Genomic DNA, 18,804 nt, shown 5'->3' on the forward strand with positions numbered 1-18,804 from the left:
AAAGCGGCTCAAAGTAACCAAAAAAAAAAAAAAAAAAACACAAAAAAAAAACTGAGAAAAGCAAAATACTAAAGCAAGATTTATGCAAATCGGAAGTAAGCATTAATCAAAATTCTGCGCGCTTTAGTTACCTCCCCCACGAAGTAGAGAGTGTGTGTGTGTGTGGCGCCAGGTCCAAAGATTCTGGGTCACAGATAAGCGGAAGCGTAAAGAAAAAAAGAAGGAAGCGAAAACTTTTTCTCAGTTTTTCTCTACTGCTTCATTTTTTTTCTTGCACCATGAACTTCATAAATTAAAACTTCATATGTCAAAAATGTTGCGCTGCTGTTTCCCAATGTCATTTATATTGAAATGTCAAATCAGCAGAACGTGTACCACACACTTCTTGGTAGAAAGGACGACACAAAGGTCCGTTGTGTGTGTGTGGGTGGGTGGGTGGTAGATGGGCATGTTCACCCACTCTTTCTCTTGCTCTGTCTCTCAAGCAGTGCGTGAAGTGTTAGTCAAGTGCCAAACAATTAGTCTTCGTTTTGTGCAAAAATTGTCAGTTTGAGTTTAGTTTTTTCCCCTTTCCTTTTTTCGTCTTTATGTCCCCAGTGCAGGCGATGGAAAGAACAGACGGACAATTGGACAGCATGTCAGGGAGGTGGACATTGTGCAGTCGGCTGGACAGCCCAAAAATGTAGAGCCATTGCATGTTCATTGTCGACATGGAGATGTGTTCTTTAGTGCCATCTATGTGAGCGTGTGTCCTTAGGGTGAACAAAAGTGTTTGTTGTCCTGACAGGCATGGGTAATGATGTGGTTCTTCGGCCGTTTGACCGTGAAATGTCCTTTAAAAAGTAACCATTCCTTGCTGGAAAGTGAGTGAGTGAAACTAGCAAGAAGAGCTCATATCAATTACATGAAAATTACGTTTATTACTAATTTGTCGGTTGTGATTTAACTGTGATTAACTGCAACACGAAGCCGGTGTTGGATCACGCCCCGAACGCTTTGTGATCGATAGCCTTGTGAACTCCTCAGCCGTTGTTGGATGTATGCCCACTGTATTACGTAGGGTTTTCAATGTGAGACCAGATTTCAAGGCTGCCGCAAAGCCCTGAATAACCTCACCAGCCACTGGTCCCATATAGTGAAGACCCAGGATCTTTTGGTCGCCATTGATTTCGGCCACAGCTTTAAGGTAACAATAACGCACACTCTTCTGTGGTATAAAGAACTCTGTGGGCTTATAATAACCATGCAGTACTTCAATGTTATCCACACCGTGCGTTTCTATGGCCTGTTCCTCGGACATGCCGACACAAGAGTATTCCAAGGGGGTAAACACTGTGGTGGCAACATCACTATAATCCATGCGTTCATCTGAGCCAGCAAAGAGACGACGGGCCAAAAGACGGCCAGCCAGAATGGCCACTGGAGTCAATTCGGGTCGGCCATGTATTATATCGCCGACAGCAAAAATATGCGGAACATTTGTGGCCTCACTGGCATCGACAACAATCTTATCGTTCTGGGTCCTAACGCCAGCAGCCGGAAGATTGAGATCCTCAATTAGACCCTTACGTCCGATGGCCCATAGAACTGTGTCGAAGACATCACTACTCTCGGCTTGGGTCATTGTATTGTGATACTTGACCAACAAACGACCATCCGTTTGACGTTCCACCGAGTCGGGAACGCATGTGTGGAGGAAGTTAATGTCACGTTCTGTCATCATAGATGCCAAAAGGTTGGACATCTGACGATCGAATCCGCGTAACACTATGGACCGTACCATAACGGTGGGATCATAGCCAAGACCCTTCAGGAAACAAGCACACTCCAAGCCCACATAGCCAGCACCCACAACCAAAGTGCGTCCGGGTTCTTTGTCATAGCTAAAGATGTCATCGCTGGTAATGCCAAACTCTTTGGCTCCCGGTATATCTGGATAACGTGGTCGTCCACCAACAGCTACCACTATATATTTCGATGTCACTTTAGTTCTTCTGCCACCCTTGGGAAGAAACTCAATGGCATGGTCATCCAGGAAGGCCCCCTTCGAGTTGACATACTCAACCTTTCGGTCCCGCAAATCGACACGAGTGACCCAATTGATCGATTTGATATGATTCTGCACCGATTTGACTAGTTTTTGCCAATCGGGTTTGATATTCTGATCGTTGACATTCCAACCATATGCCACAGCTTCGTGTACAGCCTCGCCCAGCAGAGATGCCTGATGCATGAGTTTCTTGGGAATGCAGCCAACATTCACACAAGTGCCACCGATTCCCCATTTGGTGCCAACTGGTGTGGGTTTTACATAGTCAAAGCACAAGACACGTGCACCATGATCGACAGCTTCCTTTGCGCAGGCCAAGCCACCAGAGCCACCGCCAAGGACAATTAAATCAAAATCGTATTTCGATTTGGCCACATTGCCCAGCTGACGATGGGCTACCAAAGAACGTGCACGCAGTAACTTTAACAGAGACATTTGTTTTTGGTGAAAAAGTGTATATACAGATAGAGATAATAATATAATTTCGAATTGTATAAATTACAAATTGAGAATTGTCACTTTTGGAGTTGCCAACTTATGTATGTATGTATGTATGTAAGTTAAACAAGTCGAAATGGCTCTTGTCTGAGGGCTAGTGTGACCGAAAGATTTTAAAGAGTTTAAAGCTAAATCTAGTTCAGTAAAGCGCATTATATGCCAAATACCACATTTAAGCTACGAGAGATATCAGTGTTGGGAACGGCGGAAAATCGGCTAGGTTTAGTGTTGGTCAAACAGACAGACAGTTGCTTTTTTGGCGCGTAGTTTGAACAGTGTTTTTTTGTCGTTAAAGTTTGAAACTTAAAGCTAGTGTGGCCGCAAACTGATAAATGGGTGTGTTGCCACAAATTTAAGTCGATTAGCGAGCAACAACAGCAACAACTCAGCTTTTGACCCAATTCTTAGGTAGATTCCAGCCATCAATTTAACAACGAAAAAATGCCTCTCATCTGCAGTCGACTGAGTGACTTTTTAGTAACGGGTTCCTGGTCCGGTCATAGCCTATACGAAACCTTTCACTACACTTTAGTATGCTCTTTTCCCTTATTCACCATTGCTTCATTCCATTCGTTGTTCCTTCGTCCTTTCCGTTCGAAGCGTCCGTCAGCATCGTTCGCATTCAATTGCAAAATGATTTATGTGGGCTTAGTTTTTGCGTGTTTTGGTGCGTGATTCGGATTTTGTATGGGGTCGAGAGGGGGTATCTTTTAACGGTTTAAGGATTCGCTTTCTTAAATATGTATGTAAAATTTATTTGGCATAGCAGTTATTAAGTTCGCTGTCAAGTCAAAGTAAATGCTTTATATTTAAATTGAATTCCAAAATGATTTTCACATCGCCCATACTTTTGTTTTTCTATAATTCAATGTTGCTTCATTTGATCCAATGTGGAAGTGACGCCCTGAAAGGTATGTTTCGTATTATCCTTACCCATCAAGAAAGTAGGAATAATTTGTTTTTGTGTTTTTAGCTAGTTCTCGTGTTGGAAATATTGGCGATTTGCAAGTGCCTGTTATGTTGGTCTATTATCTAAAGGATATTTGGACTAAAAATCTAATAATCAATACATTTATACTAATACCAGCATTTATACAGGTTTCTATTTCTAAACATTCTTTTATATAGTTTATATCTTTTTACGTTTTTTGTTAGCATCGTTATTTCAGTTTTCCTTTGGCCTTTTTATTGACATGGAATTTTTTCATATTTCAATGCATTTTGGCCTATGTGGTGACACTCCTCTGGATGTTATGGTGGAGCACTTTGAGCACCTTCTATTACATTAGTTTGGGCTCATTTGGTATTCTGCTTAATGCCATTCATTTTGTACTGATCATCGATACAATGGGGTTGCAGACTTTTCTTCAAGAAAATAAGGTAATCGAAGAGCGTCGTGAAGACTCCATGGAAGCAAGTTAAGTCATTTGAGGTTGAAGGAGGAGGTATGGAAGAAGATCATGGTCATCAGTCACCATGGGGCTTAACCTTGGACCGTCTATGTACAAATTCTGGGTCAACTAATAAATATGCCAAAACCACACACATCCACACACACACACACACACAGAGAGAGAGAGAGAGAGACAGAAAGGGAGACTAAGGAAAAGAGATATGTATGTTCAAATGAATCGCAGCTGAGGGCAAAAATAAAACCATTAAATATTTGCGGTTAAACGCACCAAAAAACAGAAACCACAAAAGTAAATCATACCCAGAAGTAGACAAGGCAAAGAATTTCCTTTACTTTTCGTCTTGGTGTTGTTGCTGTTGTTGCCCTGTTTCTCCTTTATTTTCTTCATTTTTTTCCTTTTTGCGTACGTAAAAATATTAGATTAGAAATTAGGATAAGCATGGCCAGGGATTGGGTTCTGTCTCGGGGTAGAAGGCAACAGAGCAGAACTCCATTTACTTGGTTGCCACGCAGTTTGCTGATGGCTTGGGATGGGGTGGGTGGGGGGAAGGACTCCCAGGAAACTGGTTGGCAACCAAGAGGCCTGCCAAAAAATTCCAAATGGTCCATGGGCGATGAAGAAAAAAGCATAAATCATTGAAACTGACATTTCACCATTTTACTAGATTTGTATATGGTTTAGGTTAGAGGTGGCGGTCAGAAAATGGTTAAGAATTTTTTTTTTTTTTTTTTGGGTGGAGAGGGTGTAGGGTTTTTTTTTTTTGCATGGATTGAAGTTAAACTAAGATATTTGCTAAAGGGTCTCCGGTTGCTTTAAGAAACTATTTCAAGTTAGAGAGAGAGAGAGAGAGAGAGATGAAAATAAGTGGAAGTTCAAAGACTGCGGTTAACCCTGTCTCCTTGACAAAACTAAATAAAGGTCAATATTTTTTATGAATAATAATAATCTAATCTATTCATACATGTTTTCTACATATATTCTCTATAAATCGCCAAAGTTCTCAGTAAAATACTCTGCCGATCATTTTTTCCAATATTAGGTACATAGTTTCATATCGGTGTAGATATTCGTTAAAATTTATTTAATTTATTTTAAATGTGAGAAAAAAGTAAACTTTGGCAATCGATAACTTTGCTCATCGATAACTCACGGCTCATTTTGAGTTGCCAGCTTTTTACTTATCGATTACTTGTGTTGTTTCTCTTCAACCCGTTATTTCGTTATTGATTTAAGTTTTATTTATTTATTAAAGTGCATTTGGTTTTTAATATGTGTTTTAAAGTTTTATTATTGTGTGTGTGTGTGTATTTCGTAAACTGCAGGCGCTGCTGCTATGTGTGCAAATATAATTATTAAATGGTAAGTTTTGCCATTAGCGGCGCCGGCGCAGCCCTAGCGCTCCAGTGGGTAAGCGCACGCGTCTGTGTGTGTGAGTTCTACGCGCATCCATTTCTTCTTTACATATGGATGTGTGAGTGGGAGTAAATATTGCGCAAGAGCAATTTGCTTTTGACTGAGAGAGAAGAGAATAACTGAAAAAGAGAGAAACACAGCTAAATATTGCCAAAGAGGTCTTGAAGAATATTTGATACGAAAGAAAGAGAGAGATATATTACCATACAGCAGTCGATTTCTACCAATAAGAATATTGGGAAAACTTGTTACCAATAAGAATATTAGTAAATATTTTTACCAATAAGAATATTTGTCTAAACTAGACTTTAAATTGGATTTCAATAATTCATTAGATATCTTTTATATATATTACACTTTTTGAATTTGTAAGTCCCTGTTAAATCTGTTAGACAAACGACTTAAGTCCCTGGCCAATTTAGTGTTAATATTTTAAGAATTCTTAACAATTTCTAAGATTGTGTTTCATATTATTTTGTACATAATTAAAATGTATACAAATTCATTGGTTTCTTCACTTTCTTTCATTTCAGGTAAGTGGCATTTATGTGAATGAAGTATACCCCCTCCCTCCGCGCAAGTAAAGATAAGAGAAACTTGTAAGTAAAAAGCATTCATATCTTGCATACAAAACTCATTTGCATAATCGAGAAAGAGAAAAATAAAAAATAAAGTGCCATAGAGTCGTCCAGACAAATTTAAATAAACAAATTAATATTAAGAGCAATTTTTTTTTTTTTACAACAATGAAAATTGCCAAGGACAACAACTCAACAACTGAATGCAGAAAGCGAAGAGGAGGTAGAGCGAATATAAAAAGAAAGAAAACAAAAACCAAATTGAAGCGATAAAAGTTTACCATTCTTGGAATATATACATAAACACATATACATATACATGTACAGTTGCGAACTTAATAATAGCACCACTTGCTGAGGTAATGTGTTCAAAGGATTCCTAGGCTTATATTAAGGTTCTAGGAACATGTAAATACGTTTTTGAACGTAAAATACTTTCTACTAATGGAAGCAGAAAAAAAATTCTATCAAAATCCAACGTTTTCAAAGATTTTTACAAAAAACCTTGATATACTCAAAAAATACCCGAAACTAAAAATAGCACCACTTTTCAAATATTTACTCAAAATTAAAAAATAACAGAAAAAAACAAAATTCATTAACAAGTTATGATCAGATATTAAAAATAGTATTAAATAATAAACTTTATACTTTGTTGCATTGCCCTTATTGGCAATAACCGCAGCACATCGTCCTGGTATTGAGTCAACCAGGTCTTGACAGCATTTGACCGTTATTTTTGCCCAGGACTTCTGGATTACTTCCCAAAACTTCTCAATTTTTGTTGGTAATGAAACAGCAACTGCTTTTTTAATATCAGACCAAAGATTTTCAATGAGATTTTGGTCTGGTGACTGTCCCAGCCACTCAATTAAATTCAGATAATTCGCTGAGCACCACTTCCTGGCTTTCTTACTGGTGTGCTTTGGGCTGATGTCCTGTTGAAAGGGTCATATTAGCTGTATATTATCCTCAGCGTATAGTGGCAACACCGTCTATAAGATATTTACATGAACTTGCTGATCCATAATCGATTTGTGGACTGATATGTGACCGACACCATAATAAGACTAACAGCCCCATACCAATGACACTGATTCTAGACTCTAGGGTGAATTTGGAGTTGAATTCCAGGTTCTGTGGACGCCAGACGTATGGTCTATAGCCTTTTCTACGATATTTTACAATTTTATTTTCATCAGTCCATTGTACGTTCCTCCAGTTTTGGACAAGCCAATTCTCATGATCTTTGACCAACTTAAGGCGATTGGCATTATGTCTAGCGTTCAAAAGTGGAGGCTTTCTTCGACTGGAATCTTTTGAATTGATCTTCCGGAGGTAGTTGCGAACAATTTGGACCCTAGTTTGGGGCTTGAAGTCCTTTTTAAGATCTGTTACAGCCTTAACAGAATCCTTATTGCTCTCTCGCATTAAGGGACCGACTTCTTGCTGCTTCAGTCTTGGCTTTCGTCTGCGAGTTTAAGGCTTCTGTTTCAAATAGATCGCTATTCGGATCACTCTGTTGGAAGTACCAACCAGTTTTCCATCTTCAAGATCCGATTTTTTCTCCAAAACCTGGTTTTGGATGACGTTTCGCTTTTTTCCCGGGGCAGTGTTTTCCCCGACCCATTATATCTAAAAGTCTCGGATATTTTGTAGTACTGTTGCTTTTAAAATCGACTTTGAACCAGGGACTGTTAAATATGTGTTTTTTGCTATGCAATTCTGCGAAATTTAACGGAATTTTGCAAAATACTGCAAGTGGTGCTATTTTTAGTTTCGGGTATTTTTTGAGTATATCAAGGTTTTTTGTAAAAATCTTTGAAAACGTTGGATTTTGATAGAATTTTTTTTCTGCTTCCATTAGTAGAAAGTATTTTACGTTCAAAAACATATTCACATGTTCCTAGAACCTTAAAATAAGCCTAGGGAATCCTTTGAATACATTACCTCAGCAAGTGGTGCTATTTTTAAGTTCGCAGCTGTATATGTGTATAGAAGTATCTATGTGGCCTAATGTGCTGACAATCGTTGAGATTCCACGGCACTCAGACAATGAAATGAGCCTAAAGTTGTGACTATATCTCTAGGATAATTTAAACTTTAAAATGACCAAGAGTCTAGAGCCTAGGCAACCTACAATATAATATACACACACACAAACACACGCAGCAGACTGTGAGAGAGAGAGAGAGAGAGAGGTAGATAGAGGGGGAATTACGAGCCCAACTTTTGTAAAAGTTGTAAAAAATGCAAAAGTTTTACCAATAAACATTAGAAAGAAAACTTTTTTCTTGTTTTTTTTGTTGTTATTTTTGGTTTTTTTTTTTTCACTTTATACCTGTCGTCTCACCTTACCATTTTACATTTTTATGATTTGAATTGTAGGCATAAAAAGTGCCCGACATTCTTTCACCTCTCTCTGTTTTCCTTTGGCTCTTTGCCTAGCGACAAGTTTATCAGATAAGAGAGAACAAAATAAAAAAAATAAAGAAAATAAAGTTCAATTTTTGGCCAAAATACAGGGTGAGTTTATCTTTTGCAATAAGAACTACTATATAATTGCTTGCAAAAGGATCTCGAGAGTATAATGAGCTGCGAAAATCCTTCATTTTTCTAAGTTCGGCAAAAGAAGTTAATAAGCAGGCTAAGCATCGTGTGAGGTTCCCATCAGTTCCTTTTACACTTTCAACCCCCTGTAGACTTGATTCCTTGTAATCTTTTCTCTAATCAATAAATCCCTTGAAGAAATCACCCTGTATATGAGTTAAATTATCTTTATTGCGTTGACTGAAGGAAAAGTTAGCATGATGAGCGCGTCAGGGCCGTCACTTTAACATCGTCGCTGCCCTAAAAATTCAAATTTCGATATTCTTCTTCAACAAACAAAAGGGGCAAATAATTCATGAAATATTAATTAAGTTTGCGCCTAATTAGTTTGATTCAACATTTACCCATGGGGGCCAAAACATCAAAAAAGGTGTTGGCTTTATGCTTGGGGGTCTCGTCTTCGTCTACGTCTCGGTTCGCGTCCACCAAGAACGAGCAAACGAACGAAAAAAAAAAAAACCAAAACTTTGAACAAAGGTCATTCTAAGACTTGAAGGTTACAAATGCCTAATTAATGCCTAATGAGCAACGTCGGCAAATCGGGACGAAAGAAGTGTGATGAAGGGAGCAAGGAATACAATTTTTGGGGCCAAAAGTCAAACAATTTTCTTAGAGAAATATTTACCATACAATTTAGCTCGTATATCTTCATAAAGTTTTTTTTTTACTCTAACCAAAAAAAAAAAATCAGTATAATTGAAAGCTAACTATTTGGAAAACTTGATCATGCAAAGGAAAATCTTCAAAATAAATTAATCATAAAACTAAAAATACATAAAAACTTAACCTTTTTAAGTAACCAAACTTAATGATTAAGGAGAAACCAAAATTTGCAATAAAATATTTATTATTAAAAAAACATTAGTTTTGTCCCTTCTTACTCAGAATAGAAAAATAAATATCAATATATTAATTTTTTTTATTTTGTTTGTAAATTTTCTGCTTCGTTTTGTTTATTGTAGATATTTTTATTACAAAATCGTTTGCGGTAAAATCTATTTGGCAATTATTTAATTTATTGTTGTAGAAACATGTTCAATTCTTTTCTTCCCTATCTCTCTCTCTCTCTCTCTTTCCTTTTTGCACTTTCAACAATTTTTGAGTCTGGCAAAATTTTCATTTTATATACAAATATTTAATTTCGTTTATTGAAGTATTTGCTTTTGGGTTTGGCTTTCAAATCAGTTTCGTCCTTAAGGGTGAACCAAACACACACGCACACACGCGTACACATGCATGTGCCGAAACTTCTTGACCAGAAAAAGGAAAAAAAAGAAGAAGACTTCTTCAAAAGGCCCAACCGGATTTGTTTTGTGTATGATGTGCGTGTGTTTGTAGATTTTTACGGGCTACACAAATTTTATTAATTAATTTCCAAAATTGTTTGTTCTTCTCTTTGCCTTCGCCTTCTCTCTTCTGGAGTTTACATCAAAATTCAATTAGTCTTATATTGGTTTTATTTGCCTAGTTCTAGTTTACTTTTTTCAAAATCATTTTCTTTTATTTACGATTTCGTTTGCACTTAATTAACTAAACAAAAAAAAAAAAAAAAAAAAACTGGCGCAAGTTCAATCGGACACGGGGAACGATTTGTGTCGAAATGACCAAAAAACCAAAATATTAACAATCTAAAAATCGTTTTTAATATTCATAAACCAATTTGCTGGCAAGCCGCCCAAAAACACTCCTCCACCCACTCGGTATGCCTGCCCATAAAAGTAGGCCATAAAAATTCCAATAAATGGTTTTTCGTAAAGCCCGCCGCACGACAATACACAAAATTGGTCAGCCAAAAAGCTGCTGCAGCTTCAGATCCAAAAACTTCAGTGCCTGCTGTCCAGGCTGGCCAAAATCCCCACCCCACCCCTCTGCATACTATCCTTCGATCTAAGCGAGAATAAACGGCTTGCAAATGTTTTTAATTGCAAACGGAATATTTTGTTGGCAGATTACATAACATCATCAGGAGGCGGCTCATAAAATCTCACACAATATTTGCTCCATATTTTCACACACAAACCACAATTAAAACCGAAGCGGCAAAAGAGACAGAGTGTAGTGTAGAATAAGGGGGGCAGGGGCGGGGGGCAAAGTCAGCAGAATTTTGTGCGTAGATAAGCCACCCCAACCTCCCCCTGCCTGCTTCTTGTGACCGACCCCCCTATATAACCTTTTTTGGGGGGCTAGGGTTTTATGTTTTTGGATATGAAGTATACGACATGTTGGCCACATTTATGGATGTATACGTTTATGTGTATCTGTCTCTGTACGTGTGTGTAAGGTGTGTGTGTGTGTGTGTGTGTGTATGTGTTTGTATCTGCGTGTGGTAAAGTGCGAATTACAACACTTCCTGCTGGGTTTTTGAATGTGGCTTTCCTTTATGATGCAAGGACTTTTCAGCTACAAAATGCACTTAGACCCAAAATATGCTCTGCTAAACAATTTTCATCATGTTTGTTAACTTAGAGGACAAAGATTACAGAATATTGTCGAAAATGTATAATTTGAGTCAAAGATTTTTCCAATTCTAATTTATTTATTGCATTATGTTGAATTCTAATTTTGTGTGAGAGTATTGAAGAATCGCTTTGCTTCGTACTAAGTGGAAAACTTTACTCTATTTGACAAACAATTTTTTGTCTTTATTATTTGTGTGTGTATGTGTGTGTGTGTGTGTCTGTCTTTGTTTTGTTTGCCGTTTTTGGCCAAAAATTCAAATCAAATCAAGCTGAAATGCCATACAATGCGTTTAATTGCTTGGCAGCCAAACGGGGCCCAAAAATTGTCGTCTAAAAGATTCTTGAGTGTTAGCCACAGCAATTGGGTTTTTGTATGCAGTTTTCCACAATTTTCCCCAGTTCTGCCAGTTCGCACTTGTTTCTCCAATCAGGCGCAATTATTTGCACAAACTGAAAACTGAAAATGCAGATTTTGTTTGCTGCACTGGCCAAAATTTATTGATATGATATTTTCGATTCATTTGATTTTTGTTCCTGTTGTCTTCTACATCAATTTATGAATCAATTAGCAATTAAAGACATATATAAACCCCATTTTAATGTTACCTATTTGATTGATTGATGCCATTATATAGAAAACTAAAACTAAACTGCAAGTTTATCCATCGACATTGAGTCCTATGTTTACATCCATCAAGACTTTAATATCTACAGGTCATACAGATCTGGTTCAATTTTACGAACAATTTCACTTTAATCATTTCCTAATGCATTTGACTATGTTTTGATGCTTGTGTCGTATCATCCATCCATCCATTCATCCATCCATCTATCCATCCATCAGTTTTATATCATAAAACTTGAAAAAGTTTTATTGCCTAACAAATAGATTTACACATGGTAAAAGTTTTTGATGTAAACGAGAGTGCTATATGTAGTAGGGAAATGTTCATTGTGTTTTTTTTTTTTCTTCTGCTCCCCACCCTCTACCATAAAACCACCGATGGAGATGGTGGTACATGGGCCAGGATTTCTTTACCTGTGCGCAAAAGTAAGTTGGAAATGCTTTTTGCTTGTACTTGTGGTTATCAAATTTTGTTTAAGAGAAGTTACGCCAGAGTATGTGGGGGATTTGAAGCGGCGGTTACTATGAAATGATGTGGTGGTGGTGGAAAAGTGAAGGATATAACCAAATTTTAGCTATTTAATTGTCATTCGTTAGATTGTGGTAGATTGAGATTTGGAAAAAGTTTAAAAATTATCAAATCTCTGAAGTTTATGCTCGTTGTTTATGAACTGAGATAACCACTATTGAAAATCAGATAGGTAATTTGGGGGGTTGATGTAGATAATAGCTCTTGTAACTTTATCTCAAGGAAAACTTACTTATTCTTAGTCTCAATTTTTAGATTGTATGCAATTGTGCATTTATTGTTGTATTTACATACACTTTACCAACACATACAAACATATCATTTACATTTAGTCGATTTTCTTCTTTACTTTGTTATGTTACATCAAGCATAAGTTAATTACATTACACAGATTTCGTCGCTGGAGTCTTTTTGAGTTTTTGGGTGCGTCTCTCTCATTGCACTTTATCACTTAATTGAGTTCTTTAAGCAGCCAAGCGTATATCCACACACACACGCACATACACACACATCTTTCAATTATGATGAGAAGATGCAGATGCCAATGCCAGTGTTGCATAACGAAGCATCGGTCTCGAATACTTCCCACTCCATTCCAGACGGAGTCAGCTCATCGAGAGACTTTTCTTCTTATTTTATTTTCCTTCAATCAAACGCATTTCCCTTTTGCTACTTTGTCGTTATCAACATCATCATCATCGTCATCGTCGTCGTCGTCGTCAGGCTCAATCTTTCCCTTTTTTTCTTAGCTTCTTATTCATCATCATCTTTTTGCTTAAATGAGCGAGAAAATGCTTCATTTTAAGTGATAGAGAGATAGAGAGACAGATAACGTCCAGTCTGTCAGAGCCTTTTGTCCACTTGAACTTAACTTACATTCATGCATATTGATAATCTTCAACGCTCGAATGCTCATTTATTCAACTTGAAAAGGTAATACTACTATATGCTAGCTAGCTCTCTAACCAAAAGGCCACATCGAAATCGGTTCACAAAAAAAAGATGAAGAAGAAAACCCAAAAATTCAAGTTTTTAATCATGCGTGGGTGGTCGGTCAGTTAGGCTTTATCTCCCACATCAATAAATGTGTGTGCTCGTGTGTGTGCGTTTATGTGTGTTCATTTTAAGGGTCTTCCCTTTCTCATTCATTTTGCCACTTTTCCAATCAACTTGAGTGTCCATGTGTGTGTTTGTGTGTGTGTATGTGTGTGTCCCTTTTTCCTTGGCCTTTTCCTGCTGCTGACTTTGTGCCGATTTCATATTTTTCATTTGAAAAATAGATATTTTTTAATGCCTTTTATTAAATCGGCTTAGATTTATTGTACATGTATTTTTATATGCCATATGTGTGTAGAGAGTGTGTGTGCCATATTAAGCCCTTTTCTTTTTGGTACTTTGGCTAAGGCAAAAAAGATAGAAAATTCGTTTATGGGTCTTAAAGCAAATTTTGTGCATTTAATAAGATTTATGTTATACACACACACACATACACATATGGGTGTGTGGCAACGAAAGGGGCTTATAGACAAGTTTAAATTGCTTTCTTTTCTCTCCAGGAATTGGGTAATAAGCAGTTTAAGCAAGAACAAGTTGAAGAAGGCGGAAGAAAGTGAAAGTAAAATATGATTTTGCTATATGTATGGTTAATATATTAACCAAATTTGAAATATGTACATAAGATAATCAGAATATTCGATAGAAAATAAAAATTTGATAATTAAATGATATGTTTTAGTTATCAATAACAGAACAAGTATTTTTATCATTAAGATGAACCTAAGGTCAACTCAAATTCTTGCCACTAGTGAAACCAGCTGTAATAATGACACAATTTGACACAATTTCTATGAATTTTCATTGTTATTTGAAGCTCCTTTTATCACACGCACACGCAGACACACACACACACACAAACGCACCGACACTAAAACATGCCGGTCACTAATTATGATTGATGCACTTTAAAATTGTTGGCAAATTATTATTGCCGAAAGTCATGATGAGGGTAACCATTCAGTAACGTACCGCCCCAAAAACCAGCATCAAACCCTTCCGTTTGTTTCTTCCCTTCTTCCGTCCATCGACTGGCTGGCTGACTGACTGACTGACTGTCTCGTCGTCGTTATCGTCATCGTCGTTGTCGACTCCCGTCGCTTAACTCAATTAGTCAACCTGGCCGGTTAGTGCAATTTTCTGCTGCTGACGTTGACGTCCGTCCTGCCGTTCATTCGCTCGTTCACCAGTTCGTTCGTTCATTCGTTTGTCCCGTCGTCCGGTAGTCCGTCAGTCCGTCCATACGTCCCGCCATCATTTTTGGGATGAGTTGGGCTGGCCAACTGTTGCAACGAAATTACCACAAAGTTTTCTGTTTGCTGCATAATTAAAAAGTTTGAAAAGCTTTTGCCGAAACCAGGCAACGAGCCAGGCCTGGACCAGGACCAAGACCAGGACACGGACCCGGATCCAACCATCCGACAAGTACAACCGACCGACCCGCCCATCTGACCGAACCCAGACTCTAACTACAACTCTTCTAGCAACTATTATAAACCAGCGGTTATGCAGCGGTTGCAGTTTTTGCATGATTGACAACCCAAGAGTCCGGAACCGAAACGAACCAGCCAGCCAGCTCTCCTCCTCCTCCACCACTCGCTTTGTCCCTCACCACAAACTAGTCAAGGACGACATGCCAATGCATGTGCCGCCTCTAGTAAAAATATTTAGAATTTTTCTAAAATAAAAAAAGAGCAAACTTTTGTTGCTGTTTGTTGCTTTCCACAGCAAAATGTTTACATTTTTCATCAAATGAGTTTTTGATAATTAATTTCGCTTGGAAAATGAGAGTAAAGAATGCCTTTATTAGGAAGCAGCACTGTAATTAGAATTGAAAATGGGAACAAGGTCGATGTTAAATATCACTTTAAAAATAAAACACTTTATGTCTTGAAAATGTTTTACTATGAAAATAAAATGACTAAAATAAGCAAAGCTATTTAAAATATTTACTATTATTTACGAGAAACTTTCGATTATTTAACGATAACAACCAAAAGGTTTTTCATATTTGTAAACTTAAGTATTTAATTAAGTAATTTTGATGAAATAACTTTCAACTGCAGTCTAAAGTCAATTGTTTGCAGTAATAAAACAAATTTCATAAATATAATTAATGAATGACATTTACATTTTGCATCACACATACACACACACGCACACACACGCACATACTCTCTAACTCCTAACTCTGTTTTCCTTTTTTTTGTTCTTGTGGCCCCATTCATCTCGATTCTCAAGGGGCAATAAAACTAATAATAAATATAAATACATTCATAATTGTTTAATTAATAACAATAATTGACATCAATCACCAAACGAGCGAACAACAACAACAACAGGAAAAATGCATTTGACCAGCCCGTATGTGTGTGTGTGTCCCTAAATAGGTACAAATGAGAATCAGAATGAGGCCGCAGAGCGAATGGCAAATGGCCAAACAAATGGCGTGTCAATTAAAACTTTAATTAATTTGCAGGTAGAGAGATAGACACAGAGAGAATATGAAAGAGACAACCAGATAGTGTGAGAGAGAAAGATAAAATAGCAACACAGTTGGGCAATCAAATAAGCAAATGAATTGAGCGATAAAAGAGCGGAAAAAAACGCAAAGTACGTTAAAAAAGTAAAAAAAAAATGATCATTAAACTGCTAAAGAGGATATATACCCATTAGTATATTGTCTTTTGATCAGGAATTCTGCTATCATATCTATCGAAAAGTCAAATTTTGAGTTGAACGTCTGCCACATAGCTTACTGCCAAGTGGCTTTTGTTTCTTGTTTTTCTTACAACTAATGTACCCACTTTCTTTTTTGTTTTGAAGGGTATTCCATTCGTATCGAATTTACCTTCCCCTGAACTACACAACACTCATACCAAAGTGAGACAAATCCTATGAGAGATTTGCGTAATTATTTTAATTGTTTAATGTCATGCGGTCAGGTGTCTAGCTGAGTGTGGTTAGGTGTGTGAGAGCGTGTGTGTGTGTGTGTGTAGGTGTGTGTTGTGGGTGTTCGTGTCTCGCAAAAATCTGTGCAGTGTTGGGCCAACATTAAGAGCTACACGTGTTCTGTTCCATTTTTTCTTCCTGCTTTTTGCTGTTGTTGTTTCTGGTGGTTGTAAGGGGGGAATGACGATAAAACAAATTGCGTTCCACTTGCGTTTTGTTTGTTTTAAATGATTAATGAGCTGAGTGCCCTCTCACTCTGGCTACCCTCCTCCTCCTCATCACTTCATCTTTTGCTTTCTCTATCTCTCATTCTCTTTCTTTATCTATACATATATACAATATATGTATATATGAGTTGGCCACTTTCTTTCATGACATGTAAGTTGACACTTTGTGGTTTCTCTATACACACACACACACTCACACTCATGTGCGTGTGTGTGCAGCAACCAGCATAAATAGTTAGTAGGTTGCAAAAGTTTTAGACAACAGGAACAAAAGCAAAAATAGCAGCATTCAAAAAACAACCACTACAACAACAAACTTTAAACAAAACCCTAATGAGTTGTCATTAGTCGGCCAACGATTCACAACACCAGGTGCCGTCAGGTGTTCATGTCTAGCATAGAACAGAGGACGGGAGAGTTAGTGTTAGGTATAGCTAAAATTGTAGTTAGTGCTTTGGTTTTTAAAGACAATACCTCCATTGGGCTAACTAATTGTAAGTAAATGACTGAATATCTTCACTAGTTTCTGACATTGTTTTTTATATCTTTAACTAATTAGTTGGTATGTTATTTTTTGAAAGAATTCTCCTCCTAACTCAAGTCGAAGCACTTTGAGCTCTCTCTCTTCCTTACTATAGAATGGCACTGGGAAAAGAGTCCAAAACTTAAAGAAACTTGTTCGAAGACTTCTTTAGCTGTGCAAAAACTGATTGACAATCAATCTGGCCTTCGCTAATATGCATCAGTCAATATAATAAACTAAAGATTTTAGAGTGGAGTCTTTTGTAGTCATCTCTAATGCACTTCTGCAAAGCAGATCTCCGGACTAGCGAAGGTTGATCTTACGAAATACCCCCCACATTAAATGGAATCAATAGTAATGTCTCAGTTTTAAAAGTAAATGTAAATAACAATCATTCATAATAAAAACTTAACTAACTTTATGAAGTATAATATAGATTATATAAAATTAGTACTAGGAGGATACAGTTAAGTATATCCTTTTGGATAAAAATAAAGTTGACACCTTGGCTATTAGAAAGCAAGCCAAGCATGAAAACATCCTTTAGCTTCATCTTGCTCTTCTTCATTACTTAATAATCATGATATATGGTTAGAAGCATTTGCATTTACATTTACATTTCTCTTGCACACTTTTATTTAGCCTTTTCTCGCCTAACTTTAAACGTCTTAATCCTCGTTACCAGGTAAGAAGAGCTGAGGGCAAATTAATCTGCAGCGTCCGAGCCACTTTTAAACTATAGCCAAAAGGCTTAACTGCTTCCAACCTCCTGGGTCTATGTGTGTGTGTGGGTGTGTGTGTGTGTGTGTGTACATATGTATAAAGAGGTTTGTCTCTCTGTGTAGCACTGGTCGGTGCTGCTTTCATACTTTGGTCATATTCTTTAGTCTATGAGACTACTGCATTACTTGCCAAGGCAACCTGCAAAATGCCTGATAATGGATTATTCCATGCCATAAATGCAAATGCAGGCCAGGGCGCATAACTTTTTCTCTTCTCTTTACCCGACGCTCTGCTCCTTTTGCTCGCTGACTAAACAGGATCCCAGCTAACCAACCAACGAACCAACCAACCAACCAACCATCCAGCCAACTAACCAACCATTCAGCCAACCAAGTTGGCAACGGCGATGACGCCATTTTGTGTATGTGTAGCAACAGTTATAGCAACAGAAAGAACAAAAATAAAAATGGTTAAAAAAAGAAAAGAAAAGAAAACTACAAAAGGAAGAAGCAAAAGTAGCGGCAGGCAGGTTTTTATGGCCACGGCAAACTGCAGTCAACAAAGACGCGTAAATTATTTTAGATTTACATTTCTGCATTTCATTTGTGCAGTGTGCCACACACACACACACCCATTTTCCTTATTCTATCCATCCCCCCGCCCCCCTTTGCTAGAACTTGACTATGCTGTGTTCGTCCTGTGTCCTTCTAGTCGTCTGACGTCGTTTTTACCGCCGCAGGCAGGCGTTAAGCAAGACGGCGTCGGCACATAATTTATGCAATTTTTATGATTATTCATTATGAAAGTCTATGGGGGTAGAGAGAGAGAGAGAGAGAGAGAGAGAGAGAGTAAGAGTGAGCGAGAGAGAGAGAGAGTAAGAGTGAGCGAGATAGCATAAAAAGGACAGTGGAAAAAACGATCTGCAAAAATAACATTTCGCACAAAAAGTTTCTGAAATTTTACCAACAATCCAAACACAAGCAGAATTTCCACAATTTTCTTTATTCAAGTTATTAAAAGGTAATAAATTTAGTTAATTTGCAATTATTGTATTTAATTTTGAGCTATAATAATCAAATAATTAACAATTTCTAGTATTAAAAAAGCTTTTCTTACGATGTTGATGATCAAACTTTGTCCAAATGGCTT

At 37.3% G+C, this 18,804-nt stretch overlaps 2 protein-coding genes across 2 annotated transcripts in view; one reads left to right on the forward strand and one right to left on the reverse strand.

Annotated features, from left to right (window-relative positions):
• Positions 1–18,804, forward strand: part of LOC137579186 (cytoplasmic polyadenylation element-binding protein) — a 352,744-nt gene that overhangs the window by 138,043 nt on the left and 195,897 nt on the right. The window lies entirely within an intron of this gene.
• On the reverse strand, positions 901–2,612 carry Trxr2 (Thioredoxin reductase 2). Its single transcript, XM_068292720.1, has one exon. It carries the CDS (start codon positions 2,483–2,485, stop codon positions 953–955), a length of 1,533 nt encoding a protein of 510 aa, XP_068148821.1. The 5' UTR covers positions 2,486–2,612; the 3' UTR covers positions 901–952.

Source organism: Drosophila tropicalis, unplaced genomic scaffold, assembly GCF_018151085.1.
Source record: "Drosophila tropicalis isolate 14030-0801.00 unplaced genomic scaffold, ASM1815108v1 contig_694, whole genome shotgun sequence".
Taxonomy (NCBI): domain Eukaryota; kingdom Metazoa; phylum Arthropoda; class Insecta; order Diptera; family Drosophilidae; genus Drosophila; species Drosophila tropicalis.